At 49.0% G+C, this 23,661-nt stretch overlaps 2 protein-coding genes across 9 annotated transcripts; one reads left to right on the top strand and one right to left on the bottom strand.

The window, feature by feature from the left end:
• Window positions 1-407: 407 nt before the first annotated feature.
• On the bottom strand, window positions 408-10,551 carry Gtpbp2 (GTP binding protein 2). 8 transcript variants are annotated; one of them, XM_006524651.4, is made up of 13 exons: window positions 10,431-10,551; window positions 9,884-10,007; window positions 6,269-6,295; window positions 5,400-5,584; window positions 4,945-5,053; window positions 4,595-4,792; window positions 4,149-4,323; window positions 3,781-4,000; window positions 3,332-3,467; window positions 3,128-3,186; window positions 2,384-2,555; window positions 1,888-2,052; window positions 410-1,632 (listed from the first exon to the last, which is right to left on the bottom strand). In XM_006524651.4, exons 2-13 carry the CDS (start codon window positions 9,986-9,988, stop codon window positions 1,456-1,458), a joined length of 1,728 nt encoding a protein of 575 aa, XP_006524714.1. In that variant the 5' UTR covers window positions 9,989-10,007; window positions 10,431-10,551; the 3' UTR covers window positions 410-1,455. The 8 variants fall into 8 exon arrangements, 7 of the variants coding, with proteins under 7 accessions (NP_062527.2, NP_001139451.1, NP_001344674.1 ...); XM_030249917.1 differs by lacking the exons at window positions 9,884-10,007; window positions 10,431-10,551 and adding exons at window positions 6,565-8,061; window positions 8,452-8,738; XM_017317582.2 differs by lacking the exons at window positions 9,884-10,007; window positions 10,431-10,551 and adding exons at window positions 7,070-8,061; window positions 8,452-8,738.
• A 5,675-nt stretch (window positions 10,552-16,226) lies between these two features.
• Window positions 16,227-22,393, top strand: Mad2l1bp (MAD2L1 binding protein). The gene is made up of 3 exons (NM_025649.3): window positions 16,227-16,335; window positions 16,737-16,999; window positions 21,494-22,393. Exons 1-3 carry the CDS (start codon window positions 16,281-16,283, stop codon window positions 22,004-22,006), a joined length of 831 nt encoding a protein of 276 aa, NP_079925.2. The 5' UTR covers window positions 16,227-16,280; the 3' UTR covers window positions 22,007-22,393.
• Window positions 22,394-23,661: the final 1,268 nt, after the last annotated feature.

Here is a 23,661-nt window from a genome sequence, read left to right as displayed (position 1 = left end):
GAGGACTAGCTAAAGTGGCCCTCGATACCTCAAGAATCTAGGCTATAAATGAGAAATGTGAGGGCTCCATGACCACCCACCTCTGGTACTCTGAGGAGAGGGTTCACCCACTTGCCGCTGACAGGCACACAATGTGGTATGTACAATGGCTAGCTATTTGAGCCGAAAAGGCCTTTTTACCTTATACTCTGCTCAAAGAATGATGCAAAACAAATCACAACACACATGATATGGCTCCTATGATACAACACTGAGCCTATGGGGGAGGGGACAAGAACAGCCAATGAGATGACAGATGACTTCTTTCCCAATTATTCAGAGGTCAATGGAAGGGTGTGACTTGCTTCTCTAATCTTGACAAGAATCTAGTCTTGAAGGTTGAACCTGTGTCTTAAGAATAAGCAGAGTGTCCAATAAAACATTTTTTATTCTGTACAATATATATGTGTATTTAAATATATATACATATATATCTATTATGCAGAGAATCTTCCAACAAATCCCTGAGTTCATGGGAACCCAGGAAGCTAACAAAGGGCAAGGCGGGCGTCCACACCTAGGATAGGAAACAGGACATCTTCCCCTTTCCTCCTGGGTCCCAGCAACAGAGGGAAGGGGGTGATCACTACAAATTACTAAAACAAGAAAAAGGTTTATGTAAGAGCAGGATTGGGGATGAGGATCCCAGGAGGCACAAACTGGGTCAGGTCCTATGGCTACCACACAATCTGAAAAAGCATGGAAGCCAACATAACTGTGGAAGGAGAGAAACTGACATGCAGCTGGCCTTTGGTGTGCCAAGCCCGAGCCTGGCAGCCCCACGCCTGAGCCAGCACCACAAATAGCACCAAGTGGGGCCTATGACAGGAGGGTCCGGGGAAGCGGCCCTTGAGAAAAGGAAATGAAGCAGGAATATGCATCGGGACTCAACCCAGGATAGGAGCACAGTCTGTCATGGTCTCTGTGCCATTGCTTCAGTCCCTGGGTCCACCAGGTGGGTAGAGCACTGTCTTTTATCCACAGTCAGGTAGAGCTAGGTAACTTACGTGGCCTTGAGAGGAGGTATAAAAAAAGAAGTGCTGACAAGGGCCACCTCAGTTGTTGACAATTCCTGAAGTGCAGAGATGACACTGGTGAGTCATGCCTGGTCCTGATAGTGGGCCAAGATGGCTGTGTTCTCCTCCCTCCAGCAGACAAGACCAGGCAGCTGCAGGGTTAATGACCCAACCAGGGGAGCACACAGCTGCTGAGCACTGCCCTGAACCGTCTTCTCCCTCAGGACTGCCCCTCCCTGGCCATACCAAACTTGACACCTCTCCAAGAACGTGGCAGGAAGCAAGCGGCAGCAGACACTCCTCTCCCTAGCCTATTAACACACAGAGCCGCCAACAGTGGGCAGCATGGCCGGAAGTCACCTCATGTATTGTAGGACAGCAGTAGAGCTGTTTGGATGACTCAGAAGCCCATGGTGGCCTGGGCCTCTCCTGCTGTGATGGCTTGTACATCCGTGACATGACCGATGCCTTTGGTCACACCCTCCCGGAACAGCAGTTTGGCGCCCACCTTCAGGTATTCTGGGTGTTTCAGGAAACGGAAACGCACCACTGCCTTCTCCCCTGTCCGCAGCTTGTCCTTCAGGAGAAAAGTGGTCACGGCCCAGGCAGGTGCCTCCCATCCCATCATTCTCTGCCAGCCTGGACTCCACCTGTGAGGGCCCCAGGTAGGCTGCTCCCCACCCCACAGGAAGGAGCCTTTGCTCCCGTTATGTGACCAGGGACTCTCAGCCAGATCTGGTGTTAGGCTTCCCTCCTCAGATGGAGTCAGAATACAGACTTCCCTGAAGAAGTGGGACCCGGTTGAAATGGGACCCGGCTGGGTCCCTCTCACCTTTGCGTGGATCTTTTCCACCACTGCTGTTTGACGTACGTTGCCCACATGTACTGTCACCTGGAATCCCCGCCGAAAGGTGGTGGCGTGGAACAGTAGGACTATCTCTGCCTCAAACACTGAGCAGATGGTGGGATTCATCTCGGGACTCACCATGACCATGCCCTGGGAAGGAACAGTTCAAGGTTCACAAAGGGCACACCTGCCATTAGACCCTTTCCAGCCACTCTAGACCCTTCAGAGCTCCTGAGTCCCCTTCTCTCCTACACACCTCCTAAGAAAGGCCTCCAAGAGGAGGGCACCGTGGGAATTTAAGGACCTGTGTTTTGAGCATCCTACGCTCTTTCAGTAGTCTATATAGCCAGGCCTATACTCCTAAGTTAGAGACTGTATTTCCTTGAATTTCTGCATCTTGTGAGACAGATAGATGCTTCTCACTCAGTAGACAGTCTTCTAGACACCTCGGTTCCCTCTCCAACCCACTTGTCCATCTCACCTTGCGAAGCAATGCACGGTCAAAGTCTCCAAGGGCGAGTGTAGCAGCCTGACCTGCTCGAAGAACACGACACGCAGAGCGGTTGCGCTGGATGCTGCATACCCTCAGCTCCAAGAAACAGCCATCATCTGTCGGGCCTACCACCAGCTGGTCCCCCTCGCGGCAGATCCCACTGCAGCCCAGACAGCAGGTGGCAGTGTCAGCATAGCTCCCTCTGACTTCTTTGCCAAGGTCACTCAAAACACTCCTGCCCTTCTGGGCTTAAGTCCCTTGAATTAGGCAGGGCAAAGGAACCCTACATTCCAGCTAGAAGTAGGGAGGTGACTGCCTTTTCCAACCTAGCATTTGGATTCTGAGGGCCAGCAGTAATGGCTGGCAGAGGTATACCTGTGGCTTGGCTAACACCAGGTCCCTAAAGGGACAGTTCTACCCTTAGGGTTCACCCTATGGTTCATTAAGTCTCTTCATTTCCCTGCTTTGAGATGCTAGCTGAATGCAGTGTTTTCCTAGAGCCCATGACCCATCTGTTCTAGGGGCCTTGGAGAGCCCCCCTAAAGCAGCAGTACCCATCTCCCTGCTGTAAGCCAGAAGTCCTGGGCTTCCTCCGGCTCTGAGTGCGAAAACTAATCTGCAAACAGGCACATCCTGTGGATTAGCACCGTCCAACCCCAGGGGCCCCTTCATGCAAGAGGTCTCCAGGAACAAGTGAGGGCTGGACAGAGTGGGTAGCGACGAGGCAGTCACCTGGATAGTGTTCCTCCAACCACAGTCCCCACCTCTGGGACTGTGTAGATTTCATCCACCTAGAACCAAAGAAAACTGTCAGTGTCCTGCCACCAGCTTGGAGGCCCAAGCTTTGTAACTATGCTCAGGCTTTGTCAGAACTGGGCCAGCCCCCCTCCCCTCCCAGCCCCCATCCCGCGGCCTTCTGTTTGTTGGCCCAACCACCTGGAACTCTGTCAACTGTTGCATGAGCTCCTCCTGCTCCTTGCTGTTGGTGAGGGGCGGCAGGATATTCAGGAAGACTTTAAGAAGGTCCAGGCTCTCTCCAGACACACTGGACAGTGTAAATATAGGGGTGACACTGTGAAGAGACAAATGCATGGATGAAAATACTCTTGACAGGAAGCAGTAGCCAGAGGCCCGCCCACCCACAAAAACAATGAGCAGAGCCCCTTTCTGACTGTGAGCAAGTCAGGAATGTGGACAGCTAATGTCTCGAAGTTCCAGACATCAACAAAGCTCCAGGTTAGCTCCCTCCCACAATCCCACAATCTCTGGAAAGAGACAGCGAACTGAATGACAATGACCTGGCCATGGAGGTGGGACACTATGCTCCTGGACCCCAGGCAGCCTTCCCTGTCCACCAAGGCTTTAAGGGAGAGAGGCAGGCTCACTTGGGTGACTGGGCAAACTGCTGGGCAGCAGTGACAGCATCATCCTCAGAGGTGACCAGCATGGGGACCTTGTGGCAGCCAGGCTGCTTGAGGACCCGCTCCAGCTGGCGAACTGTCCTCTCCACTGTGGTCTTAGCACACAGGTCCACTTTACTGACCACGATGAAGAAGGGCACTTTCAGGGCCAAGGCCAGCCCCAGGTGTTCCCGTGTGGTGCCGGCTGCCTCGGGGGAGGAGGCAGGTGGCAGGAGAGAGAATTTGGGAAAGGAAAAGGAAGGGTTGGTGCTGCTCCCAAGCTCTGAGGGGGCTCAGGGCAGGAGAGAGTCAGCTCCTCCCGTTGCCCCGCCCCTCTGCTCAGTGTCTCCTACCGATTCCAGTGTTGGCACTGACGAGGAGCAGGGCACAGTCGGGGCAGTAGGAGGTGAGGCCAAAGATGGTGGTGTGCAGGTATTTATGGTGGCCCGCCAGGTCAATGAAGGTGATCATCTTGGAGCTGCTCTCACAGATCTCTTCTGCAGTCCGTGAGTCGCTGTAATTCACCACCTAGCCCAGGGCCAGGGCTCTCAGTGTCCCTGTGCACTCCCCACCCCTTCAGGAGTCACCGGGGTAGTCCCTGTCTCATAACCTTTAGCCCATTTTCTATTTCACTCTGTGGATTCTCGCTTGGTTTTTTAGAGAGAGAGAGAGAGATGTTCACAGTGCCCTCAGACTTCTCCACAGGTTACCACACCCTGCCCCCAGCCTATCCTTCGCCTCTCCCAGCCCGTCCATCCTCAAGAGTCAGAGCCCACTGAGTCCCGTTGAGCCCATGCACCTCTCCCTTGCTGTTAAAGCCCAGGATCTCAAAGCTGATGCTGGAGGTTCGGCCAGACTGAATCTCATGCAGGTGGCGGAAAAGGTTGAGCCGGGCCCGGCCCCGCCCGTTGTCCAGCTCTCCTTGGGTCAGGACTCCAAGCAAGGTTGACTTCCCTGAGTCCACATTCCCTAGGACGGCCACACGGAGATCTAGGAACTGGGAAGCAATTGACAGAGGTGAGGTCCCCACTATTTCACCTCTCACTGAAGGTTAAAGGTGATGGGCCCTGAACAACACGCTCAGGACCCTGGGCCAATGAAGAGCCTTCACTGGGAGAGAGAGACCTTGAGGTGTTTTCAAGGGCTCACCTGTTGGTTGTCAGGGACCTTTCGTACTAGCACCTCAGTGATCTTCCGGGGCACGTCACTGTCATAATCCACCTCTCGCTCCCGAAGAACAGTGATGTCTGCCCCAACCCTGTCACAGAGAAGACACAGCTGCCATATTTCACATAAATGCGCCCTAATCCAGCCTAGCTCTGGACCATGGGGCTCCTGACAATTTAGTGCACTTCATACCACCTCACAATCTATGCCCGCCATTCTGCTGCCTCCACCTCTTTTGAAACAAGCATCTTCGATCAAGGGGAGTGGGAAGCCCAGACACAGTGAGGAAATGAGAGCAGCAAGGTGACTCATTGTAGCTCTTTGTCAAGGAATCAAGACAGAAGGAGCCCCCACCCGTCCCAAGTCCCTCTGGACCTGGCTGGCTGGGTGTGCGTAGGTCCTCCCTAAAGATGGGGCAGGGGGAGGAGGGCGCATACTTCTCTGCCATCCGGTGCAGGGTCTTGAGGGAAGCCCGCATCTCCTCTTCAGCCAGCCCCACCAGCAGCCCATTGTCCTCTACCCCAATCTGGTAGACAGCCTCACCACGTCCTTCCTGGAGCCGCCACTTCATTTGTGTCACCAAGTGCTCAAAGCGGTACTGAGATGGGTTCACCAGCTTCAGCTAAGGACAGGTATGGTGTCATGAGGCAAAGAAATCACTGTTGTTTTCCCCAAACCTCAAGTGTGACCCCTCCCTGTCCTGCTATAACAGCCAGCAACTCTGTCCACTTAAAACCCCGGGGGCCGGAGAGGTGGCTCCACCATTTGTTAAGAATCCATAGTGCTCTCTCAGAGGACCCAAGGTTGGTTCCCAGCACTCAGGTCAGACAGCTGACAACCTCCTTAAATGTCAGCTTCAGGGAAATCTGACACCCTACTCTGGCCTCTGATGGGTACCTGTACTCAGAAGCACATATTTAAATTAAAACTTTTCACCTGGTTTGGGGGGGGGGGGCATGACTTTAATCCCAGCACTTGGGAGGCAGAGGCAGGAGGATTTCTGAGTTTGAGGCCAGCCTGGTCCAAGGAGTGAGTTTCAAGACAGCCAAGACTACAGAGAAAGCCTGTCTCAAAAACCCAGAAGAAAAAAAAAATTAAAAATCTTAAAAATATATCAAACAAACAAATCCTTCGCCCTGACCACTCTAGCAGTGATTCTTTCCTTACACAGTGACCTCAGAGAGCTCGCCATGATACCATGCAGCATGAAGCCACATCATCAAGTTGGAGAGCTATCAGAGAGATCACCTCCCACTGACAAGGGCAACTCCATCCATTCCCTTCTCCTCCCCAACGCAAGACTCACTTTATATTCGATGTTTCCATCTTCAGCCTGAAAAGAAACAGGAAGCAGTTACCATATCCTGTCCAGACCCCCATCCCTACTTCCCCTCAATTCCCAATGACCTCAGGCACAGAAAGCAGGAAGAAAGCCCAACTGGCACCTGCCAGTGCTGGCATCCGCCAAGAAGCAGTGGAAGACAGATGCTAAGCTTCCATGTGGCCTCTGAGGAAAGGCCTGTAAGGACACAGCAAACCACCCGTTTATCTAAGATCAGAGCACCAAGTCTTCAGCACTGATCTTCCTAGACACAAGCTCACCTCTCTGCCCCCACCCGCCACAGCCTCCAACTGCTGCGCGGGCTCGGGTATTTGGTTTTGGTTTCTTTTTCTGTGTTCAGGATATTGAAGCCTTTCTTTTTGACATCCATCTGGTAGACACTACTTCCTTCTGGCCCCTCCCTCTCAGCTGATGCCATCAAGTGTAAGAGGCTACAGGCTCTGGAACGGAGCCAAAGTATGAACTCAGCACTGGTCACTACAAACGCCCCCGAGATAAGAGGCCCAGGTAAGAGAGGAACAGAAGTCCGAAGTTGGGACTTACCCAAACAAACCAGGAAAGCTTAGGGGCAGACTCCATAAAGTGAACTCACTGTGGCTTTTTATGCCCTTTTCATGCCTCAGTGAGGTGAAACCAGGAAACCATCACATAACCTCTTCGAGCAACAGCCACCTTTTGGGCTGTGTGCCACACACACCTGCCCCGCGCCACCCTCCACCCTCCACCCCCTGGACAAAAGGTTATGTATGAGCTTGACTTATATACCGTCTGCCTGGTCTGCCTGCATTTCTGCGCTCCTCCTCTCTGGCCATTTTATTTTTCTCTTTCCCTCTTGGTCATCATGCTGTCTTTAAAGTCCTTAGAGGTGTCTTTATCCATACTGTCAACCACACCATGGAATGCGTAGGAGCTCTTTTCCCATCAACAAAGAAACCTTTCTACTCTTCTGCTGAAGGTGAATAATTAGGATAGCTGACTATAAAGATGGTAGAAAGATAATCTTGGCCAATGGTTCTCAAAGACCATTGTGGTGCTAAGACCACAACATTAGCTTGTAAGAAATGCCAAACAATCAGGCCCGTCTCTCACCCACTGAATCAGAATTCTATGAGCAGGAACAGCAACCTGAATCACTCTGGTGCACACTTAAAAGTCATAATCACCCATTGAAGCTCTTCCCACCTTGGGTTCTCCCATCTTTGTTTTTCAAAACAAGGTTTCTTTGTGGAGCCATGGCTATCCTGTAACTTGCTCTGTAGACCAGGCTGGCCTTGAACTCAGAGATCCCCCTGCCTCTGACTCCCAAGTGATGGGATTTTTTTTTTTTTTACATTATTTTTATTTTACGTGCATTGGTGTTCTGTCTGCATGTATGTGTGTGAGGGCATCAGACTTCCTGGAACTGGAGTTGCAGACCGTTGTGAGCAGCTATGTGGGTGCTGGGAACTGAACTGGGGGTCCTTTGGAAGAACAGACAGTGCTCTTAATCGCTGAGCCATCTCTCCAGAGTGATGGGACTTAAAGGCGAGCCCACTAGCTCCCGACTGGGTTCTCCTATTTTAAGAGGAAGGAAAGTAGTCTTCTCTGCCTTGAGGACTCCCAGAGCGGGTTCGTGCGGACTCTTCTCTGTGTCCACAGCCCCACAGGACAAGGAAAGGGCAGAGGGCTACGTCTAACTGTTCTCTGGTTTAATGTGTGTGGGTACTGAAGAATAGGGAAGGAACACATTGCTCTTGTCCCGGCTACTCCCCTTCTCCCTGTGGATTAAGTTTAGAAAAACGTTGGTTACTCTGCCTGCCCTCTTTTCCCAGTACAGTGTTCCTTCCCCACTCCCAGAGTAAGTAGGGGTTCAGACATCCTCTGCTCTTCTCAAGAGGAAAGGATCCCCGGTTCCCACTAATCCAAAGGTTATGGAGGTGAAAGGGGCAGTCCCTTCCCGAGGTCCTGACACTGAAAAGGATCGTCCAGTCTTGACGATCCCGCTTTGTAGGGGTCTTGGAACAGGAGGAGGGGTTCTCTTCCCCGGTCCTTCCTCCCTTGGGTCTTGACACCGGAAAGGGGGATTGATTTTCTCTCTCCCGCCTCCTTGGAGTCTCGGGGACCGGAAGAGTAGTTCCCCATGGCTCCGCCACTTTTCAGGTGCTCACCTCTGGGGGCAGGTACGGAGGGTTGTTGGCTTTACCTCCTCTGTTCCTTCCGTTCTTCTTCTTCCCCTTTGGGCCCCCGCAACTGCTGCTACCGCCGGCCCCCCGAGCTTTGAGGTTTCCACCCATGGCCGGGCCTCCTCCGGGCCGGCAGCAGCCGCCGAACAGCTCCGATACCCGCGAGTCCATCCGCCGCTGCCACCAGCCCCCCGCCCGACCCCTCCCCCCCGCCACTGCCGCCGCCCCTACTGCCACCGCCGAGTCGGGCCAGCCGGAGGAGAGCGGGGTGTGGCCCACTGTAGGCCACGCCCCTGCCTTCCCTGTCCTCCTAGTCGCGTCAGAAAAAGCCGCAGGGCATCAAGGGATACTGAGTCCGCAGCTATGAGATTTAGTGCTAAAGAATGCGAGTTCGAACTACAATTCCCAAGAGGCATCGCTATGCGAGAGTCACAGGTGGCTTCGGGGGCGAGGGCAGCAAGCGCGCCTTGAGCGCAAAGACTAAGGGGAGTTGTAGTCGGCACCCAGTTTCCCGTACTGCCAGCGGCTTCTCTTCTAGGGGCAGTAGGAAGGCTTTGTGGCCTGAGATTAGGGACAGTAACCGGAGGTGAAGGGCTTATATCAGAATTGAACTGGGTTTGACCTTTCGGCGCTGACCCCAGACAACAAGTTAAAAATCGGGGAGGTTGGATCTGACAGCCTGCTGGCTCCACCTCTGCCTCAGTTTCTTTCCTGACGGCTGGAGTGCTGTCGAGTGAGTCAGGGCAAAAGCTAGGGCGGAGGCAGATGGTAGTTATAGCATAATTAGAGCTGTTATTGTGACGATGATTATGCCACCCTTGCAATATAGTCACTGTTTTATTACTTGGGTGGCACAATCCGGGGGTTGGTTTTAGCAGCCCCAGGCACCGCAGTGGCCAGACACGTGTCCAGGACCCATAAAGCAGCCAGCTGCCTAAGGTTTGGAGGGTGCCTACTGCAAGTATCTCTCCTCCCCTTTGTTTTGAAGTTTAGCCAATCCCGGAAAACAGAATTTGGTTTAAAACTTGTCCGGAGGAGGGGCCTGGCCCCTACTTGGGGCGGAGCTGGGGTTCCAGTTACGTCAACCACCAGGGGGCGGGGAAAGTAGCCAGGAATAGAACTTGTCCTAGGACGCCAGGGGATTGCTGATTTGTCTTTCTAGCCAAGCTGTCTCTCCTGTCCTTCAGAACTCTCAGAGCGACATAAACCAGTATACGGGGCACCAAAGGCTCAGAATGGAGAAGCAGAATTGCTGGGCACAGAGTCAGGACGCCAGGGTTCAAATTCCAGCGCCGTGGCTATCTCATGACTCACAGTACGTCCATTCCCCTCTCTTCACAAACAACCAGGTGTTCACACATAGCCAAGAAATAGAACAGAGTTTGAAAGTTCTCCACGGTACGGTAGGAGCACTTACCTCTGGTGTACTCTGAAGGAGTTCAGACCTGGTTGAGTCCATAACTTCTGCACAGTTCCACATCGAAGGAGACGAGTCTATTGAGCATGCAGTCGCTGTCCACATTGGATAGTTTCCACACCAGCTATATACCAAAAGAACCAAAAGTTGAAAAGCCTTGCAGATCAGCCATTTACCTGGGTCTTCAGTAAAGGAAAGTAGGTGTCTTTTCTGTATGCTATCCTGTATGCTTAAGACCAGGATTGCCAGGAAAAAAAAGTTTTTAGAGATGGAGACTAGAGAATTCAGTGAGACATCTCAAAGGATGGGAATAGAAAGGAAGAGACATCCCCACCCCACCCACACATTATCACCACAAACAGGCCGGGTTCTCTCACCAGCCAGAAACCACTGCACTCAACTGATAACTATTTTTTAAATATCCACGGATCTTCCAGCAGTCACCCTTTAACACACAATTCCATCCCAGCCAATTCTCCTTAATGGATACCTTCCTTTAAGAAAGGGTGGGGCATGATATAACCCATTCTTGAACAGCCTGGCCTACCTACAGAGAGAAGTGAGGGCTGGCAGAGGAGAGAGGCCACAGGATGCCTGCTGGGAGACCAGGGTCCTGGGGAGTGGAGGTGGTATAAGTGGCCAGTTTCCTAGACAGGTTGTTTACGAGGTGGCTGCCTATAGGATGTATATAGTGTGTGCTTATATACACATCACATGCAAATATTTTTCCTGGCTTGTAGTGAGTCACTTGCTTTTACATCTAGTACCTTTGTATGAATATGCATTTTGTGATGTCACTTTCATGTGCTCTGACTTAGAGCAACCTTCCCCTCTGCTTTCTTGCTTGCCTGTCACCCTTAAGCCAACCTCATTATGACTATATATATATATATATATATATATATATATATATATATATATATGTTTTTTTTTTTAGGAGATTTTGAAAAGTTTTACTCTTGGAGCTAGAGAGATGGTTCAGTGGATAAGAGCTCTTGCTGCTCTTCCAGAGGATCAGAGTTCAGGTCCCAGCACCATGTAGGGTGATTTATCACTCCTTGTAGTTCCAGCTCCAGGGAAACCGGCACCCTCTTCTGCCCTCTGAGAACACCACACTTTGGCACACAATTCCAATTACAGATATACACATAGTTTAAATGTGTGTGTGTGTGTGTGTGTGTGTGTGTGTATAAAATGTTTAATCTATATGCATGTGTGTACACTATGATGTACATGTGGAGGTCAGAGGGCAACTTGCAGAAATTTATTCTGACTTGAATTCAGGTCACCAGACTTGGCAGCAAATGCCTTTACCCACTAAGCCATCTTCCTGGCTCTGATCTTTTTGTTTGTTTGTTTTTTGTTTTATTTACACTAACAACTGAACCCAGAGCCTCCGTGCTTGATATGCACAGAGTCTTCTACTGAGTTGTTCTGCTAGCTTCCTGCAGTGATTTTTCTGGTGGGTTTTGGTTTTGTTTGTTCCTTTTTTGAGACAGGGTTTCTCTGTGTAGCCCTGGCTGTCCTGGAACTCACTTTGTAGACCAGGCTGGCCTCGAACTCAGAAATCTGCCTGCCTCTGCCTCCTGAGTGCTGGGATTAAAGGCGTGCGCCAACATGCCTGGCAGTTTATTTATTTTTTAAAGATTTATTTATTTATTATTTTAATAATTAAATTTACATTTATTATAAATATATTTATAATATACTATATTATGAATATACATTTATAATATAGTATTATAAATTCATATTTATAATATAGTATTATATTATAAATACAAAATTAAAATATATAAATATATTATATAATATAAATATAATATGTTTATATGATAAATATTATATATGTGTGTATGTATATGTATATATATACACATACTCACACACACACACATATAAATCAATTGCAGCTGTCTTCAGACACCTCAGAAGAGGGCATCAGATCTTGTTATGGATGGTTGTGAGCCACCATGTGGTTGCTGGTTGCTGGGATTTGAACTTGGGACCTTTAGAAGGTCAGTCAGTGCTCCTAACTGCTGAGCTATCTCTCCAGCCCCAACACTAAGTTTATTTTTAAAAGCTCTCCCCTTGTTATTCTTCTTAAGCACTCTTCTGCACACCTAGACGATCCCCCTGAGTCCTGTTCTGTCCTTTTCATTTTGAGACAGAGTCTTGCTGAGTTATCCATGTTGGCCTTGAACTTGTGCTCCATCTGCCTCAGCCCTCCAACAGGTCGTCACTGTCAGGCCTGGGATTGTCTTGTGTCACTTACATGAAGAAGCTGCCACCATCACATAGTAAGATTTACACATGCACCGTCCTGTTCTGGATTTCTAGCTTTTATTTTATTTATCCATTTCCCACACAGTGCTTGGACTAAGACTCTCGTGCATGCTAGGCAAGCATTCAACCACTGAGCTAGCTCAACACCACACTATTCCCCCCCCTCCTTTGATCTTTACAGAAAGGGGTCTCTGCGCAGCCCTGGCTGTCCTGGATCTTGATCTGTAGACCATTCTGGCCTCAGGCTCAGAGCTCTGGCTACTTCTGCATCCCAACTGCCGGGATTAGTGATGTGAGACACTATGCCTAGCGGCACAGTATTTGTGATTGCGTATGCATGTGAATGGGTTTGTGCGTACGAGTACAGTGTCCTCAGGGGCTAGCAGAGCATGTGCAAGCCCCTGGGAGCTGATTGGGACCCACGTAGAGTGGGTGATGGGAACTGAACCCAGGAACTCTCCATGAGCAGTCTGTACTCTTAACCAGTGAAGCAGCTCTCCAGCCACCCACCACGGTATATTAATTGTGCTGTTACAGGATGTCTTGACGTCTGGTCCCTACTTCGGGAAACTCACTCTAGTCTTGACTTCTATGACCTGGCACTTGTGTCTCCTTCTTCATACTTTTCTCCTTACTTCCCCATATGCCTACCTCTCATATGTCGTCACTCATTGACTGATACAGCTGGTCCAGTAGGTGCTTGCGATGGTTTGTATCTGCTTGGCCCAGGGAGTGGCACTAGCAGAGGGTGCAGCCTGTTGGAGTAGGTGTGTCCCTGTGGGTGTGGGCTTTAAGACTCTCATCCAAGCTGCCTGGAAGCCAGTATTCTGCTAGCAGCCTCCAGATGAAGGTGTTGAACTCTCAGCATCTCCTGCACCAGGCCTCCCTGGGTTGCCATGTTCCCGCCTTGATGATAATGGCCTGAACCTCTGAACCTGTAAGCCCAGCCCCAATTAAATGTTGTCCTTATAAGAGTTGCCTTGGGCATGGTGTCTGCTCACAGCAGTAAAACCCTATCTAAGACAGATCTAAAGTCAGAAACCTGTTCCCCACCCCCTTTCTTTTTTTAAAGAAACTCTGCAGGGCTGATTGAGTGGGTGAAAGCACTTCCTGTTCAAGCCTGATCCCTGGACCCCACGTAAGACAGGATCTCAGTGTGTGTGTGGGCTTGCCTCATGGCCTCCACCCCACCTCCTAAGTGCTGTCCACCGCCTGGCTCTGCTTAGCTGCTGCTGCTTCTTCTTCTTTTTAAGATTTATATATTATTATACATAAGTACACGGTAGCTGTCTTCAGACACACCAGAAGAGGGCGTCAGATCTCATTACGGACGTTTGTGAGCCACCAAGTGGTTGCTGGAATTTGAACTCAGGACCTTTGGAAGAGCAGTCATTGCTCTTAACCGCTGAGCCATCTCGCCAACCCTCTGCTTATCTTCTTGATGGCCACTTTCTATCCCTTCTCCTCTTCAAACCCAATGCTAAATTAAATTATATTCATGAGACATCTGTCTTTTGTTTGTTTTTGTTGTTACACAACAGGGTTTCTCTGTGTAGCCCTGGCTGTCCTGGAACTATTGTAGACCAGGCTTGTCTTGAGCTCTGCGATCTACCTGCCTCTGCCTCCCCTGTGCTGGGACTAAAGGTGTGCACCACCATCTCTACTGGATGGACATCTTTCTAAATATCTCTAGAGTTCACTTAATTTCTCACCACCTGCTGGGATGACCCAAATTCAAGTCTCTTTGAATACACATTTTGGGGCTGGAGAGATGGCTCAGGGGTTAAGAACACCAGCTGCTCTTCCAGAGGTGCTGAGCCTATGACTCCAGCACTTTGGAGATACAGGATGGAGGCTGTGGGGAGATTCCAGGTCAACCTTGATTACATAGGGAGTTCAAGGCTAGCCTGGGCTAAATGAAATCCAGTCTCCAAATACAAAAATGAATAAATATATAAAGCCAAGCACAACTCTTCACAACTATAATCCCAGCCCTTGGGAGGCTGAGCAGGGGATCCTGCAGATGAAGGCCAGCCTGAGCACCATGGCAAGTTTGAGGCAAGCCTGTGCTACGTGAAATTCTCTCTCAATAAACAAATGTCCTTCCTGCTAAAAACATCTGTCTGACTACCGTATGCTATAAATTGTATCGTTTTATAGTGCATACAAATTTTCTATTTTTTTTAAATAAATTTTATTTTATATATATGATGAGTAGCCGTCTTCAGACACACCAGGAGAGGACATCAGATCCTGTTGCAGATGGTTGTGAGCCACCATGTGGTTGCTGGGAACTGAACTCAGGACCTCTGGAAGAGCAGTCAGTGCTCTTAACTGCTGAGCTATCTCTCCGGCCCCAAACTTTTAGAGAAGCCTAATGGCTCAGTAATAGAAAACAAAGGCTTAGTAGGTTCTTGTTTCTTGGGAGTAAATATCAAGTCAGTATATATTTCTACAAGTACATCTATTTTATTAGTATGCAAATTTGATTTGGTCTTTAGTTAGTGATAAAATTGTATGTATGTTGAAAAAAAAATTTTAGGAATCCATTTGCGTGTTTGTTAGTCACTTGGGGTAGGCTGGGGTTTCATTTTTTGTAATGCTGGGAATCAAGCTCAGGATTCATGTACTCTATAAACTGATCCCGTGTCTCCAGTCATGTCAATAGCCAAGTTTAAAATGAACTTCTTTGCCCTGCAGTGGTGGCGCTCGCCTTTAATCTCAGCATTTGGGAGGCAGAGACAGGCATATTTCTGAGTTCGAGGCCAGCCTGGTCTACAGAATGAGTTCTGGACAGCCAGGGCTACACAGAGAAACCCTGTCTTGAAAAACAACAGCAACAACAAAGAACTTATTTATTATCGTTACATGTTTGACCTTATAAACCCCCCCCCTTTTTTTTTTTTGACACAGGGACTCTCAGTATAGCCCTGGATATCCTGGAATTCACTCTGTAGACCAGGCTGGCCTCAAACTCTAGATCTACCTGCCTCTGCCTCCCCAGTGCTGGGATTAAAGCTGATATGACCATACCCAGCCATAACATGTTAATGTACTCGCGTCACTTCCCCATTTGTGTTTGTGAGTGAGCCTGTTACATAGTGGTGTAGAGGGACTCTAGTCTCTCCTTTCACTTTGTGGGTCCTGTTTGAACTCAGGTCATCGAGCTTGGCAGCAAGCTTCCTTATGTCTGTGGCATCTCCCAGGATTCCTTCCTGCCCTACTTTGAAAAAGCTTATTCATCCCCCTATGTGAGATCAAGTTCAAACTTCACTTGGGAATTCCTGTCATGACCTTGATGCCGTTTATCTATTACCACCTTAACAATTCAGGTAGGCCTGGAACTCAGGAACTCTGCCTCCTGAGTGCTGGGATTAAAGGCGTGCACCGCCACTGTCCTGCTAAAAACCTTAACTCTTTATAGTATTATAAGGGTCTATGACGGGCGTGGTGGTGCACGCCTTTAATCCCAGCATTTGGGAGGCAGAGGCAGGTGGATTTCTGAGTTCGAGGCCATCCTGGTCTACAAAGTGAGTTCCAGGACAGCCAGGACTATACAGAGAAACCCTGTCTGGAAAAACCAAAAGAAAAAAAAAAAAGGGTCTATGATTTGCTCAAGAAAGATAACCCAGACTCAAACAGTATGTAAACACAAAGAGTGTTTTATTCTGCAGAAGTCCAACATGCTGGAGTCTCCCATTACCAAGATAGAGAGACCCCGAAGTGAGTTCAAAGGCTGGATTTAAAGCACTATTAAGCGAATTCCAGGGAGGGGTAGGTGAACTTCTAGTTTACTTAATCTTGGCTCTATCTCTAAGGACATTCCAGAATGGGGGGTTGGGGGCGGGGTGGGTGCTGGAAACTATTGCTGAGAAAAAAAAAAAAAAAAAATGAAGGCATCCCCAGCCCCAGGGGACGACTGGGTCGCCTAAGTGGGAGGGGCCAAGAGCTCCCCGGCTTGGGTGTGGTTCAAGTCATCTCCAACCTCCACCATTCAGCGGCTGCGCTGAGTCCCTTCTGGCTGGTAAGAGCCGGAAGTGGAGCTTAAGCTTCCCATGATTCTTTGCGGGGCGTCTATTTTAACCGCAGGACGACTAGGCTGGCAGTCGCGATGGCTGCGTCCGGTGAGGAGGATATGTCCGAACTGTCCCCTGCTGCTGCCCCAAGTAAGGCGTGGGATCCATAACTTGGGGACTCGTTTCTTCCCTGCTGCTACCTCCCCAGATGCATTTAGTGGCTGACGTTTCCTCCGTCGTTCCTTTCTGTCCTTGTTCCTGGTGTCCCAGTCCGCCCTATCTCTGCAAGTCACTCCCTCGCCCTTAAGTGGAATTGTTTTTCCTGCCCTGTCCCCTTGGGTGTTCTGCCCCTGATATTTCATACCGAAACATTAGTCTCAGTCTTCTAAAGCCCCCTTTCCTGTCCCTGATGTCACTTAAATCGTCCCCGGCCAGTATCAGGTTTCCTGTCACCTATGGGAGTGTCTGCTGATGGAGCCTCTGGGAACGCTAAGACTAACGCTGACTTTGACAACCCCTCCCCTTTCTTTACCTTTTCACTTATGGACTAGATTTGGATTGGTATGAGAAGCCGGAAGAAACTCATGCTCCTGAAGTAGATCTTGAGACTGTCATCCCGCCAGCCCAGGAACCTTCCAATCCTGCGGAGCCCTTTTGCCCAAGAGACCTGGTGCCGGTGGTGTTTCCCGGGCCTGTGAGCCAGGAAGACTGCTGCCAGTTTACTTGTGAACTTCTCAAGCATATCCTGTACCAGCGCCATCAGCTCCCTCTGCCCTATGAACAGCTGAAGCACTTCTACCGGAAAGTTCCCCAGGTATGTGCAGGCTTTCTGAGAAAATTGGTGGGAAGACTTTGTGGCTCATAGATGATGGGGAAGTAGAAAAGTGACCTAAGATGTCTTCAGCCTCCCTGCAAGTCTAGGCTTTTGCAGAGCCTTCCTTGCCTCATTTTCTCTGCACTTGGGTCTCTCCCTTTTTTCTCTTGTTCTTTTTCTGAGACTCTTCCTATTACCGGTTGTATGAGGATATTATTAGTTCTTTTTGGAGCTGTACTGATGGTTGTGAGCCATCATGTGATTCCTGGGAATCAAACTCAGGACATTTTCTGCCCGCTCCGGCCCTGCTCACTCTGGCACAAGGGTTTGTTTGTTTGTTTATGGTTTTCTTTGAGACAGGGTTTCTCTGTATAGCCCTGGCTGTCCTAGAACTCACTTTGTACACCAGGCTGGCCTTGAACTCAGAAATCCGCCTGCCTCTGCCTCCCAAGTGCTGGGATTAAAGGCGTGTGCTTATTTATTATATGTAGGTACACTGTAGCTGTCTTCAGACACTCCAGAAGAGGGAGTCAGATCTCATTAGGGATGGTTGTGAGCCACCATGTGGTTGCTGAGATTTGAACTCAGGACCTTTGGAAGAGCAGCAGTTAGTGCTCTTAACTGCTGAGCCATCTCTCCAGCACATGAGTTTGATCTTCTTTAATTAATTTTTTTTTTTCGAGACAGGGTTTCCCTGTATAGCCCTGGCTGTCGTGGAACTCACTTTGTAGACCAGGCTGGCCTCGAACTCAGAAATCTGCCTGCCTCTGCCTCCGCCTCCCAAGTGCTGGGATTAAAGGCGTGTGCCACCACTGCCCAGCTAACTTTTTTTTTTCCAAAACAAGATTTCACTATGTAGTTTAGGCTGGTCTCTGAGACCTGGCTACCTCAACTTCCCCTAGGGACTTATGGCGCTGCAGGTGTGCTATACCACTTCTGGCCTTTCCTTAGTCTTCATGGTCTCCATCTGCCTCTCTCTGTCTCTTGTCTGTCTGTCTTTCTGTCTCTCTCCCCCCTTTCCTTCCCCCACCCCCACCCCCATCCCAATCCATGCCTCCCTCTCTCTCCGCCTCCCCTCCCCTCCCGGGAACCCAAGGCCTCTCTGACAGGCTAGACAAGCGTCTTACTGAATTACAGCCCCAGACCTGGACCAGCTCTTTACATTTGAATTTCTTTTTCTCACCACATTTTCACCTCTGTTTCTGGCTTTGTTTTAATGTGTTTTCTTGGGAGGATTTCTAGACCTCAGATTCTAACGATTTTCTTCATCTTCTTCATGTATCAAAACAGGGTTTCTCTGTGTCACCTTGGTTGTCCTGGAACTCACTCTGTATAAACCAGGCTGGCCTCAAACTCAGAGAGAGATCCACCTGCCTCTGCCTCCCGAGTGCATGAGCCATCTCCTGGTCTGATTACCTTGTGAATTTCGGTGTTCCTCCTGGCCTGTTCCGCCTGGGCACTGGGATTACAGCCACCATGCCCTTCAGGACCACGAAATTCTACTTTTTTAAGGGTTTCCCCCCCCCCACCTCCCATTACCCTTGTTCCTTAAAGTGTCTTTCAGAATCCTTTTCCTCTTTGTTTCTTTTTGGTTTTTGCTGTTGGTTGTCTTATGTCGGAAAGTTTTACTCTATCTGGTAAATATTTCAGAATAAACCATTGTCTGATGCCTGAGCCTTATGAGGTAATTATACCATAAGGAGATTTCTTTGGAGAACTCACTGAGGGCCAGGTATGGTGGTCTAACCCCAGCAGTTAAGAGAGAGGCAGGCAAACCTCTGAGTTCTAGGCCATCCTGTTTTTTTTTTTTTTTCCTTTTTTTATCCTTTGTATTTACTATTTAATTTAATTTATTTTTTTAATATATATATATTTTTTTTTGGTTTTGTCGAGACAGGGTTTTTTAATATTTTTATTAGGTATTTTCCTCATTTACATTTCCAATGCTATCCCAAAAGTTCCCCATACCCTCCCCCCCCAACTCCCCTACCTACCTACTCCCACTTTTTGGCCCTGGCATTCCCCTGTACTGGGGCATATAAAGTTTGCAAGTCCAATGGGCCTCTCTTTACAGTGATGGCCGACTAGGCCATCTTTTCATCATATGCAGCTAGAGTAGAGAGCTCCAGGGTACTGGTTAGCTCATAATGTTGTTCCACCTATAGGGTTGCAGATCCCTTTAGCTCCTTGGGTACTTTCCCTAGCTCCTCCATTGGGGGCCCTGTGATCCATCCAATAGCTGACTGTGAGCATCCACTTCTGTGTTTGCTAGGCCTCGGCATAGGCTCACAAGAGACAGCTCTATTTGGGTCCTTTCAGCAAAATCTTGCTAGTGTGTACAATGGTGTCAGCTTTTGGAAGCTGATTATGGGATGGATCCCCGGATATGGCAGTCTCTAGATGGTCCATCCTTTTGTCACAGCTCCAAACATTGTCTCTGTAACTCCTTCCATGGGTGTTTTGTTCCCAATTCTAAGAAGGGGCAAAGTGTCCACACTTTGGTCTTCGTTCTTCTTGAGTTTCATGCGTTTAGCAAATTGTATCTTATATCTTGGGTATCCTAAGTTTCTGGGCTAATATCCACTTATCAGTGAGTACATATTGTGTGAGTTCCTTTGTGATTGGGTTACCTCACTCAGGATGATGCCCTCCAGGTCCATCCATTTGCCTAGGAATTTCATAAATTCATTCTTTTTAATAGCTGAGTAGTGCCGGGCGTGGTGGTGCATGCCTTTAATCCCAGCACTTGGGAGGCAGAGGCAGGCGGATTTCTGAGTTCGAGGCCAGCCTGGTCTACAGAGTGAGTTCCAGGACAGCCAGGGCTGTACAGAGAAACCCTGTCAAAAAAAAAAAAAATAGCTGAGTAGTACTCCATTGTGTAGATGTACCACATTTTCTGTATCCATTCCTCTGTTGAGGGACATCTGGGTTCTTTCCAGCTTCTGGCTATTATAAATAAGGCTGCTATGAACATAGTGGAGCATGTGTCCTTCTTACCGGTTGGGACATCTTCTGGATATATGCTCAGGAGAGATATTGCGGGATCCTCTGGTATTACTATGTCCAATTTTCTGAGGACATCCTGGTTTTTATTGGCAGTTCCAGGACAGCTGGGGTGCATAAGGGAGACCTCATTTTAAGAAGGAAGAGAGAGCCGGGCATGGTGGCACATGCCTTTAATCCCAGCACTCGGGAGGCAGAGGCAGGCAGATTTCTGAGTTCAAGGCCAGCCTGGTCTACAAAGTGAGTTCCAGGACAGCCAGGGCTACACAGAGAAACCCTGTCTGGAAAAAAACAAACAAAAAAAAAAAGAGAGAGAGAGAGACAGAGACAGAGACCAAGAGACCAACCCATATTATTAGAACTCTGCCGGGAGAATTTCCTCACACGGGTGTTTGTTCAGTACTGCCCCTGTGCCTTCTGCAGTGCCTCTACTACCTAGGGTTCTGCAGTGTGGACTTGCTTCTTGCCCTTTTCTAGCAGTTGATAATCAGCTCTCTTAATACACACACACACACACACACACACACACACACTACTGTAGTGCTAGGCCCATCTACTTTTTACCTTCTCAAGCTTCCTGTCTTTTGCCCCACATTGTGTATTATTCTGTTCTTTATCTCCTGGGAGTTCTTTCTAACTTTTTCTCCTTACCTTACAGAATTTCTTTATACAGTATTTAGGAGGAGGCAGGTATTAATAACTGTGCAATTGAGTGAGTGGGTGTGTGCATGTGTGCGTACAGGGGTGCTGGGGCTGGGTAGTGTTCCACCTTACCGCCTGACACAGTGTCTCACTGAGCCAGAAGCATGTAGGCTGGCTGGCCAGATTTGTTTGTGCCGCACAATTCTGGATGTGACTGGGTCTTGAGGATTTAAACTCAGATCTTTGTGCTTGCAGAACAAGTGCTTTTACTGAGCCATCTCCCCAGACTCAATAACCATGGGTTCCAATTGCTGTGTTCAGTCGATTAAAGCAAACCATGCCCATTCTTTACACTCCAGCATAACGACAAAGAAACTGCTTCTTCTATGCTGCCAAGTCTTAGGCTATATGTATTTTTAATTGCTGCGTGTGTGCCATGTGTGCACGCATGTTTGGATACATGTGCCACAGTGCACCTGGGATGGTCAGAGGAGAATTTTGTGGAGCCATTCTTTCGTGCCTTTACTTGGGTTCTGGGTTTCAGGTTCAGGTTGCCAGGCTTGTGCCGCAAGCCCCTTAACTTGCTGAGCCCTATCACTGCTCTCTGACTATTCCCATTGCTTATATTTTGGTTTCCTCCAGCTTTCCTACCGTCCTTGCTATTCAAAGGCTTAGGAGAATCATAGTTTGTATGGTGGTTGTATTTTCCTTAACTTAATGCTTCCTCACGAAACCCAACATCAGCCATCCAATTGGTTATTTTATGGGCACAACTCCGTGGCGTTCCTTCAAAGGCCGCCTGCTCCTGTCTATCATGTTCTTTAGGTCCATCTTTCTTTGTCTTTACAGGCAGAGGACACAGCAAGGAAGAAAGCTTGGCTCGCCACGGAGGCGAGGAACAGGAAGTGTCAGCAGGCTTTGGCGGAGCTGGAGAGCGTCCTCAGTCACCTACGAGACTTCTTTGCCCGGACACTCGTACCACAAGTGTTGATCCTTCTTGGAGGCAATGCCCTCAGCCCTAAAGAATTCTATGAACTTGACCTGTCCAGGCTGGCTCCATTCGGTGTGGACCAGGGCCTGAACACAGCGGCTTGCTTGCGTCGTCTCTTCAGAGCCATCTTCTTGGCGGATCCATTTAGCGAACTGCAGACTCCCCCGCTCATGGGTACCATTGTCATGGTTCAGGGCCACCGTGACTGTGGAGAAGATTGGTTTCAACCGAAACTGAACTACCGGGTGCCCAGCCGGGGCCACAAACTCACCGTGACACTGTCATGTGGCAGACCTTCCGTCCCAGCCATGGCTTCAGAGGATTACATTTGGTTCCAGGCACCAGTGACACTTAAAGGTTTCCATGAGTGAAGGTATAAGGACAATGGCTGAATTCTCTCCCATTCTCATGCTAGGGCACCCATCTTCCCACTGAGGGAGGAGGAAGGCTCTGTCCTGGCCATGTGCCTTCTCTCCCCAGACTTCCTGCTGACTGATGGTGTGTGGCTGGGGCTGTGATAATTGTCATCAAGCAAAGTCCCCCGAATCAGTGATTGGCTCCCAGAGGCCCCTGCGCCAGGAGGATCTGTTTGGGAGTAGAAAGCAAGGCTGTGTCAGTAGATCCCTCTAATAATGGAGGTGGTCCTTCCCTGCTTCATGCTATGGATTTTCAGAACTGTTATCAGGATGATAATGTGGGTGTTACTCATGATTTTAAATATGATGAGATGAATAAAGCTGTATGAAATTTTCCTAACACTTTTGATTTAGACTTTTGGCCTAGAGGCTCCAGGGTTGTTGTTGCTGCTGTTTTGCTTTCTGTTTTTGGAGGTCTCTTGTGCAGGAGAGGATAGCCTTGCCCCTCAGCTTTTCTTTACTTCCTGAATGTTGGGGTCCTTGGCATAAGCCTCCCTACCCAGTTTACTTGGTTCTGGGATTGGAATCCGGACTCATTCATGGTAGGCAAGCACTGTCAACGAAGATACATTCCAGGTACTGAAGGTGTGTCCTAGGCTCAGGCCTATGATCTTCTCCATCTTCAGAATTTGCTTGCAAGTTCACATCTCTACAACCAGCAAGCGTTTGTTGTTGCCTGGGCCTGTTATACTTCAAGGATTCCATGATTTTTTGCTAATGGTTTGGGTTTTTTTCTTCTTTCTTAGTCCTAGTTTGTGAGCACACGTTTGTCCAACTTTCCACTGCTCGATGGCTCCTGCCTCCTGGCAACAAATTGAGGCCAAAACCCCTGCCCTGCTGAGGGAGATGCTGGGTTAAAGTCCTTAGGGTATATGCAAGATTGTTAGAGTAAGGCCAGGCAGTGGTGGTGCATGCCTGTAATCCCAGCACTTGGGAGGCAGAGGCAGGTAGATTTCTGAGTTTGAAGCCAGCCTGGTCTACACAGAGTGAGTTCCAGGACAGCCAGGACTGCACAGAGAAACCCTGTCTCGAAAAACATACATACATACATACATACATACATACATACATACATACATACATACATACAAATAAGATTGTTAGAGTAAGGTGTCTGAAATGGTTGAAACACTGTAACACATTGACTAACTAGGCTTTTTTGTTTCTTAAAAGAAAAACATTCTTTTTGAGAACGGGAGCCACTGGCCAGGTCAAGTTTTTACTTTGTTTCTTTTCCTATGTTTTGGAAGCTGCAAGTCCAGTCCTGGGGGTTGGGACCCTGTGGCTGGGCCCCTCTGTGGCTGTCCATTAGGTTCAGCCAGGATTAGTTCTCCTTCCTTTAAAAACCCACTATTTCTCCTTAGAATCTTTTGTTCTCTGAAAAATTCATACATGTGTACAGTGTATTTTGATCATAGTCATCTCAAACTCCCATTTCTGCTCCTCCCCCAACGTGACTCCTCCCACCTTCAAGTCCTTTCAGAGTATGTGCAGACAGCCTTGACTTCCAAGTCTACACCCTTCAGTGGGCCCTCTGCTCTTGTGCATCATCATCATCCCCCTCCCACCCCCACCCCCACCTCCCACCCCCGCTTCCTGTACCTATACAC

This window comes from Mus musculus, chromosome 17, assembly GCF_000001635.26.
Source record: "Mus musculus strain C57BL/6J chromosome 17, GRCm38.p6 C57BL/6J".
In the NCBI taxonomy this organism is placed as follows: domain Eukaryota; kingdom Metazoa; phylum Chordata; class Mammalia; order Rodentia; family Muridae; genus Mus; species Mus musculus.
The sequence above is the reverse complement of the archived record's forward strand: the minus strand, read 5'-3'. Positions and strand labels throughout refer to the sequence as shown.